The sequence below is a fragment of the Chelon labrosus genome (assembly GCF_963514085.1).
Source record: "Chelon labrosus genome assembly, chromosome: 24".
Taxonomy (NCBI): Eukaryota; Metazoa; Chordata; class Actinopteri; order Mugiliformes; family Mugilidae; genus Chelon; species Chelon labrosus.
Genome location: NC_140357.1, coordinates 419,377 through 428,635, shown reverse-complemented (window position 1 = coordinate 428,635; position 9,259 = coordinate 419,377). Strand labels below are relative to the sequence as shown.

Genomic DNA, 9,259 nt, shown 5'->3' with positions numbered 1-9,259 from the left:
CGAGAAGAGCGCACAGCGGCGACCCCAGCGAAAACTCCTCGTCTGTTCTGTTGATAATGAAAGCGTCTATTAACTGTGCTCGCGCTTTAATGGAAAAGGTAGGCTAGCAAGGAGAGCTGCTTGGGGTGTAGCGAGGGGGCACTATGTGGAGACACTCAGTGAGGTCGCTGATATTTAAAGCAAAGGTGAGCCCAGTCAAATTTAGATCGAACGGATCCTGCTGCAACATTCAAGGGAAGACATGGAGGACACCCACCGGGTTTGACACGGGTTTAAAGACTTTCAACAGTCTGACCAAACAGAAAGAGCCTCTCATTCTGCCCAGAGAGGGAGTCGCTACTTGGTACGTAATATTATTATCAGCTACATGTTTATTATTATTATTATTAGTAGTAGTAGTAGTAGTACAGCGTTACATAATAACTCACAAAGAATATGTTATATCTCAGGTACAGCTGCGGACCCACCGTCTACGACCAAGCACACCTGGGACATGCATGGTAACTATGCAGACATTAAAGGGGAACTACTGTTTTTTTACAACCTGAACCTTATTTCTGGCATAAAATATGATTGTTTACTCACCCATATCACCTTTTGTGTAATTTGTAGTCTTTCGGGAGAAAATGAGATCTTCGTAAATCCATATAGTGGGAGTGACTGGGGCACCGAAACGCAGCCTCTAAATAATGCATTATCTGCTATGGTTCGTCCACAACCTCAGAATCGGAAAAATATTCAGCCATGTTGCAAAAAACTAGCCGTAGTAAATTACAGGTAAACAAGCCAACCGTCTCGGATGCACACGGCGCTCAGAGATGACATCATCCAGGTCAGAAGACATCATCTGGGGTCTGTAGGTCAATCTACAGACTCCAGATGATGAGAACAGGTAACTCCAGGCTCAACGGGGAATAGCACTAGCGTACGATAATAAAATATTGGTGAAATGAACGAGTTTCGCAGCAGATAATGCGTTATTTAGAGACTGCGTTTCGGTGCCCCATTCACTCCCACTATATGGATATACGCAGATCTCCAGAATGACTACAAATTACACAAAAGTTATATGGGTGAGTAAACGATTGTATTTTATGCCAGAAATAAGGTCCAGGTTGTAAAAAACAGTAGTTCCCCTTTAAGATGTGAGGTTGGGCTCTATTTAAAGATTCGTCTCTTTTGGCTCAGCTCCTGAGCCTTCTATTTTACCTAATTTAGCGATTATGAATGGTTTGTGTGTTGGTAAGCAAATTTTCTTTCGCTGTTTTCATAAAAGCCTTATGTTTATGCTTTTTTCCCCTTGCAAAAATATTAATAAAAACAAATGCAAGTCTTAACATTATTACACCTTAAATAAAAGTTTTTAGTACATATAGGCATTCACAAATACGAGATGCCTCAGCTTGGATGCCCAGTTTTCGTTAATGTCTTCACTTTTTCCCCCATGGCTTGCATTTAAATCTGGCTCCCCCGTCTTTCTTTCGCTCTGTGTGTATCTAGCCTGTACCACTACACTCACTGTCTTTGGCGTGAAGCTTCTCTACAAAGAATCGGCTCGTTCGCCAACGACACATCACTCATTCATACATCCTTTTCGATCCAGAGACATTGTGTGAGTGTGCTTGAGCTGAACTGTTTTACTTCTGTCTGCCACAGCTCATATGTGAGGTTTGACATACTGCAGAGGATTCTGTCCAGGCTGTTTGGAATCACCGTCATCCATGCCATGGTCATCACTGACATTGATGACAAAATTATCAGAAGAAGCTTGGAGGTAAAAACATGTTGAGAGCTTGTGAGGAGAACAGATGATTCCAGCTGCTATTTGTTGAAGTCATGCTTATTAACGTCTTCTGTTTCAATCTTGTTTGACAGGAAAATGTATCCCCAGTCACCATAGCCAGAATGTATGAGGAGGAATTCAAGAGGGATATGCTGTCATTAAAGGTGTGTTTGGGTATTGAGTTTCATTGACAGACTGCCTTAAAGGCCATCATGAACAGTAAAATTCTAGGTACAGGACCTGTTGTACTTTTAAGTAGAGTCCTTGACTCAGATGTTGGGGGCACAAACAGTGTTTGATTAACTATAAATGTGTCTCCATCTTCTGTCATTGTGTTTGAGGTGATTCCTCCTGCAGCATATCTACGAGTCACTGAAAATGTGCATCATATTGTTGCGTTTATTGAGCGGATCGTCGAAAACGGACACGCTTATGTCACCAAAGAAGGTAATTGGAATTTGTCTTTTGAAATAATGACCACATCCTTGCAGCGTCTGAGTCAACGTCCGTGAACTGCTTTGGTTGCAGGTGATGTGTATTTTGACATCCGGTCCATTGGTGACCGTTACGGCAAGTTTGTGGCAGCTGCGGATTCTCAGGGAGAACCTGGTAAGTGTTTTTATGTGAAGAGGTGTTTGGTGGAACAGTGCAAGCTCACTTAAATTATAGGCTCTGTTTGTTAGATATTAGGACGTATGTTCACTTTGCATGGTTCTTGCAGGCAGCTCAAATAAACGAGATTTAAGGGATTTCGCTCTTTGGAAGCCGTCCAAACCTCAAGAACCATACTGGGAGTCTCCTTGGGGCAAAGGCAGACCCGGGTGGCACATTGAGTGCTCCACAATCGCTAGGTCTGGACTTAAAGCTCAAAGCCGCTTTATTTTATTTACTCTCATACTATATCGGAGCACATCATAATTTATAGCAAACTGTACTTCATTGTGCTGTTTCTTTCTTTCTTTCTTTCAGCTGTGTGTTCGGAAGCCAGTTGGACATCCACTCTGGCGGCATTGACCTAGCCTTTCCTCACCACGAGAATGAGATTGCTCAAAGTGAAGCCTACCATCAGTGTGGACAGTGGGCGAACTACTTCCTCCACTCAGGTGAATTTTAATAAAGGTCTAGTTAATAACACTGGAATACGTTTTTACATTTAGCTCATTCTGTCTTGTGGTTATAATCTGAGAGTTGTTCCTGTTCTGTTGTACACTGATTGGTGATGGGTGAAGTGAATAACACTGATTATCTCTTCATCACTGTTATTGGGTGGGATATAAGCAGGAAGTGAATATTTTTGTCCCCACAGTTGATGTGTTAGAAGAAGGAAAAATGGGAAAGCATAAGAATTTGAGCGACTTTGACAAGGGTCAAACTGTGATGGCTAGATGACTGGGTCAGAGCATCTCCAAAGCTGCAGCTCTTGTGGAGCGTTTCCGGTCAGTAGTGGTTGGTATCTATGAAAAGTGAGCCAAGGAAGGAACAGTGGTGAACCGCCCAATGCTCATTGATGCATGTTTGGGAGCGAAGGCTGGCCCGTGTAGTCCAATACAACAGACGAGCTATAGAGTTCTGGGCGTTGCATGACTTTTTTTGTTGACACCGCCATATTGGCAGGAAAAATGAATGGCACCAGCGCTGATTTCAGGCCGTCAGAGTTTACTGCACACTTTAAACAGATAGAAATTGACCAGTACAAGGCAAAACTCGACAGATTATATATCACAGGCCCTTATCATGCCCCAGGTGGACATTGGAACAGCCGGCACGGACAATGTTCCTGACCTTCAGTGTCCGGATATATATAAAAATCTCATTAACTTTCCTTCGTTCTACTCCGGAGAGTCACTGAAATCATGACAGTAACGCAACTACAATAACAAGTAACTGTTTACTCATTGAGTAGTTTTAGTGCTGAATGAGCAACACCCCTTTGTGATCCACATTATAAACATTAGCCTAACTTGCCTTTATGAAAAGAAATCTGTTGGACATGGTGTTAAAAACATGCTAAATAAACAAGACATTACACTTGGAAAACCCTGGATTATGTATCTGATATAAAGTGATTGCTATACAAGCGAAATCCGTTTCTTGAGGGATCCCACTGCTCCGTTGTCTTGTTCCTGCTTCTTGCACGTTGTATTGCAGTAATCCACATTCACCGTTTTGCGGGATCTTTGGGAATCCTATAAAATGATTTCCCCTTTGCTTGTCCCCGACTGTTTTGACATCCTGGGGCACAACAGCTGTTGTCCATTTTTGGATGTAACTGGTACAAGGACAAGTTAGTTAGTTGCTTGCAGTTCTCAACTGAATAGTAATTCGAAAAGTGTACTTTCCTGTATCCAAAAAGCGTTTAAAAAAAAAAAGGCCTCATGTGTGCACCAGTTTCTGGCTGTTTGCACAAACAATCTGGTTTCTGATGGGTTACCCACAGAGTTTCCTATTTAAACCTCAAACTTTTCACCATTTCCTTAGAACTGAAGAAGCTACTCGACTGAGTGGTGAAACGTCCTCTCAAAAAAACTCTACGAGTCCAGTTGCCTTTTTTAAATGCTTTTTAGATATACCATGACCTGGATTAGTGAGAGCCTTCACAGACATGCTTTCCTGCCAATATGACGGTGTTGTGATTGCTGGTGCAGGATGACGTCGGCTACCGGAGCTCTATAGAGCTCAAATTGCTGAAGAAGTTAATGCTGCTTCCGACAGAGAGGTTTCAGAATACACAGAGCATCGCAGTTTGCTGTGTACGGCAATGCTACGCCACAGATCAGTCAGGGTGTCCTAGCTGAACCCTTTCCCCTTCCCCTTGTTCTGCTTGTTCTGTGGTTGTGCTTTCTAAATATGCTTTAGAAATAAACTTTGACTTGACTTGACTTTCCACTCCCCAAAAGCACCAACAATGGGCACAATCTTAACTTAAGCACGGAGCAATGAATCGTGTTTTCTTTTACATCAAGTTGGTTGGCCTGGTGCCTGTGCGTCGCTTGCTTAGAGAACACATGATAAGTAGGACGCACTAGGGAAGAAGGCAAGCTGGCGGAGGTAATGTTTTGCTTGGGCAATAATCTGCTGGGAAACCTTGGCTCCTGCTGTCCATGTGGATGTTACAAGTACCACCTACCTAAGCATTGTTGCAGACCATGCGCCCTGCCTCAAAAATGGTTCAGGAATGGTTTGAGGAGCACAACAACAAGTTCAAGGTCTTGACTTGGCCTCCATATTCCCCAGATCTTGATTCATTTGTGGGTCTGTGTGCGATGTACTGCACAAACAAGTCCAATCCACAAGTCCAGGCCCTACCTTGCAACTTGCAAGACTTAAAGGATTTGTTGCTAACTCTTGGCACCAGATACCAGAGAGCACACCTTCAGAGAGCTCATGGAGTCCGTACCTCGACTTGACAGGGCTGGTTTGGTAGCAAAAGGGGGGGCCAACACAATCATAGCCAGGTGGCCATGATATGTTATGGCATACATAAATTATACAGCGTATATAATACATAACATAATAATATGTTGCTGACAGTTAATTTCTACATATAGTAGTTGGACACTAGGGAATGACAAAAGTGAAGTACATTTCTCTAATCTGACTGGCTGTTGTTGTTTTAGGACACTTACACCTGAAAGGCAGTTCAGAGAAAATGTCAAAATCTTTGAAGAACTTCATCACCATCAAGGTAAAACCCTTGTGAATTGTTACGTAACTTGATAACTGACTTTTGTAAAAAAAAAAAAAAAAAAAAACTGAAAAGTATGCATGGTGGGAATAACCAGAGGTCCCGCAATATAATATTATCGTGATACCTGAGTCACAATAGACTTCCTTCCACACACAGTCACCCTAGCTGGAAAAACTAAACTCAACATCACCATCTACTGGACAGAAAAAGCAACTGATTTTATTATTCAAGTACCAAAAGGGTTTATTCTAGTGATGGGAGGTCCGGCTCTTTTCAAAGAGTCGACTCTTTTTGCTCAGCTCCCTTAGAATAGCCGGCTCTTACAGCTCCTAAATGGCTTTTCATTTAGTTTCATTCGAAGCCTTCTATTTTTGACTAATTTAGCAATTATCAATGGTTTGTGTTTGTGGTTTGGAGTTTTTCATTCAAGCCTTATTTTTATGCATTTTTTTTTTGTACAAAAAATCCCACAGTTATTATTGTGTAACATTTTAAATCAAGCCTTTAAATGAACAACTGAACCACATCAAACAAATAAAGGTCAAAGTCTTAACATTATGACAGTATTTGGTGCAAGTTGGCATTTAGAAATACCAGATGCCTAAGCTTAGATGTCCAGTTTTCGCTGATTTCTCACTTTTTCACGACACATCTGCGCCGTATATGTGAATCTTCTTTCATATAATAGTATGTGGCATGTAATAATCCTATTCTCCCTCACATGTGACTGGCCGCATGCCCATCAAATTAAAGTCCTACCCCCTGTCTGCATGGATTCCAATGGATTCTCAGCAGAGCTTTGTAGGAGTGTCTGAAGATTCAACTCCCACCGATGGGAGTCGGCTCTTCTCATTCGCTACAAAGAATCGGCTCTTAGAGCCAGCTCATTTGCGAATGACACATCACTAGATTATTCATGGTTTCAATTCGTATTCAGTAATAAAAAATATATATATTTACGTGTCGGCATATTGTGATACTATGCTGTATCAGATTTTCTCTCACCCATTATAATACCTGTATCTCTATATTGTCTACATTGCGAATTTGTGAAAAAATTGCCCTTGTCTTCCAACAGGATTTTTTGCAGTCTTACTCTGCCAATGAATTCCGTATGTTTTGTCTTTTGACCAAATACAGATCAGGTAGGAAATTTTTCTCTTTGCATGTAATGGAGGATTGTTTTCTCTTCTACATTTTCTGCTGTGTGATATAGGAAAATCTGAAAATGTATGTATTCATAATGTAAAGATAAAATATAACTATTGTCACATAACTGTAAAAACACAATATTAACTCCTGATTACAGCCATAGACTACAGTGATGGCAGCATGCAGGAGGCTCGGACCTCCCTGGAATCCATCTCCACTTTCATCAGTGATGCTGAGGCCTACATTAAGGGTCAGCTGCAGTGTTCACCTGTCCAGGAGGACTTTCTCTGGGAGAGGTACAGTTTCTCTTCAGTCTGTTTCACTCCTTTTTGTTTGGTTTAATTTTCTTCATCGTATTTGTATAAGAATAAGGTTCTTTGTGTTAGCTTGCATCACTTTTCTTGTGTTTCTTCAGGTTAGCTGAGACAAAATCCAGCATGGTGAAAGCTCTAGCAGATGACTTTGACACACCAAGAGCAATCGGTGGTCTGATGAATCTCGTTTATCACGGAAACTGCCAACTCCAGCCTGTTTCTAGGGTAAACTCGCTGTGTTGACTGAGATTTCAGTTCAGAAGTTAAACCAGCCCTGGCTGTAATGATGATTTGGCTGGTGTGTGATTGTATTCAGTCTGACGGAGCGGTCCGGAGCCCTGCTGTATTTGGAGCGATGGTCGCCTACATCAGAGACGTCCTGGATGTGTTTGGGATCGATCTGCTGCACAGCAAGGTCAGGACTGATGGATGATGCATACATGTTGCGTCATTTGCTGTGGGAGTCAAAACAAACTATAATGTGTTCACGATTATAGAGTACCATGTAGCAAAAGTGTGTTTCACCAGTAAAACGATGTTTCCCTTATGTGTTTTAACCATAGACTGTAAATAAAGAGGGATGGCAGAACAGCTCCTCTAAAATGAAACCAAAGAAAGTAGAGCTCCCCCCGGTGTTTGGCTGCAGTATAGGTCATAAGCTCCTCCTCCATGCAATGAAGTGGGGACACATTGTCCATATTTATATACAGTCTATGGTTGTAAAGGTCACTGTAAAACTGTGGGTGGGGCGGATAATCAAGCTTTCTATTGCACACAGCAGATATTCAGATATCTGTTTTAACAATGAGGCAAATGTCACCTGCAGGAGGCGGATACCGCCAACAGTTACGGAAGACTGCAGGCCGTTGTGGAACAGCTGGCTCATTTTAGAAGTGAAGTCCGAGCGTTCGCACTCGCTCGTCGGGATGACCCGGCCGCCGGATCCAAGAAAACTGGATTGTACGCAGAGAGAATCCCCCTCCTCAAAGGCTGCGACACTCTCAGGAACAACCTGGCTCCTTTGGGCGTGCTGATAAAGGTATGCTCAGTTCACAAGTTAAATATAGTCAAAGTCCATATTTACTATTGTGAGGGCTGACTGATGTTTTCTGATGTGTTTTTAGGACAGAGGAGCCACCTCTACGTGGGAGATAAAAGACGGTCAGACAGCGGAGCAAATCCAGGATGAACACAAGGAGACATCCAGCTAAGACGTATCACTACCTCTGAAACACAACATTAATTTTTGTGGACTCAACTAAAAGACTCAAAACAAAAGAATAAAAATCCAGATTTTGTTACAGAATCTAACCTGCCAGTTGTGCCTGTCGTCAGTGAATGAGCTCTCATATATTTCGTTTCACAGTAACACAGTGCAAAATATTTTCTATTTAACTACCGTAACTCACGTCATAGTAGAGACCATGGAAATATGGACGATGCTTCCCCCGCTTTCTTGCACTGGCCGAAATGACGCTACATTCCTGGTGACATGCGCCATCTCGCGAGTTTGGAGCCAAAAAGTTGCCACCTTGTACGAATAGGTAAGCAAATAGGTACGAGGCTCCTATTGGATAATTACTGCATGGGCGATTATCTTTCAGCTGGCAACAAGCTATTTAATATCAACTGACGCAATGAGTAGCTTCTCATTTCGTAAACGACCATGCTGAAAGACACCTCCCATGGTTGTGGAAAAGATGTAAGTTTGAGAAGGGTCAAATCACTGGGATGCATTGAGCAGAAACTACTAAAATTGGGTTAAGAACTGTCCAACGCATTATTAAAAACTGGAAGGATAATGGGAAACCAGAAGGAAGGCTTCAATTTGCTAGGGAGCATAAAGATTGAACTCTGGAGCAATGGAAGAAGGTCATGTGGTCCAGATTTACCCTGTTCCAGAGTGATGGGGGCATCAGGGTAAGAAGAGAGACGGATGAAGTGATGCACCCATCATGCCTAGTGTCTACTGTACAAGCCTGTGGGGGGCAGTGCTATGATCTGGGGTTGCTGCAGTTGCTCAGGTCTAGGTTCAGCAACATTATGTGTCCAAAGAATGAGGTCAGCTGACTACCTGAATATACTGAATGACCAGGTTATTCCATCAATGGATTCTTTCTTCTCTGATGTTCACGGGCATATTCCAAGATGACAACGCCAGGATTTCAGATTGTGAAAGAGTGGTTCAGGGAGCATGAGACATCATTTTCAAACATGGATTGGCCACCACAGAGTCAAGACCTTAACCCCTTTGAGAATCTTTGGGATGTGCTGGAGAAGGTTTTGCGCAGTGGTCAGACTCTCCCATCATCAATACAACTT

At 42.4% G+C, this 9,259-nt stretch overlaps 1 protein-coding gene across 1 annotated transcript; it reads left to right on the top strand.

Annotated features, from left to right (window-relative positions):
* Positions 1-126: 126 nt before the first annotated feature.
* Positions 127-8,369, top strand: cars2 (cysteinyl-tRNA synthetase 2, mitochondrial). Its single transcript, XM_084574107.1, has 15 exons — positions 127-343; positions 450-500; positions 1,657-1,774; positions 1,876-1,947; positions 2,125-2,230; positions 2,312-2,392; positions 2,505-2,634; positions 2,753-2,886; positions 5,401-5,468; positions 6,550-6,616; positions 6,781-6,919; positions 7,039-7,162; positions 7,254-7,352; positions 7,764-7,976; positions 8,062-8,369. The coding sequence occupies exons 1-15, from the start codon at positions 144-146 to the stop codon at positions 8,146-8,148; spliced, it is 1,689 nt and encodes a 562-aa protein (XP_084430233.1). The 5' UTR covers positions 127-143; the 3' UTR covers positions 8,149-8,369.
* The last annotated feature ends 890 nt before the right edge of the window (positions 8,370-9,259 follow it).

Coding starts and splice junctions, on each gene's coding strand:
- cars2 (XM_084574107.1), top strand. CDS start 144: ATGTGGAGACACTCAGTGAGGTCGCTGATATTTAAAGCAAAGGTGAGC. Junction 1,775..1,875: donor TTATCAGAAGAAGCTTGGAG/GTAAAAACATGT, acceptor CTTGTTTGACAG/GAAAATGTATCCCCAGTCAC. Junction 2,393..2,504: donor GGATTCTCAGGGAGAACCTG/GTAAGTGTTTTT, acceptor TGGTTCTTGCAG/GCAGCTCAAATAAACGAGAT.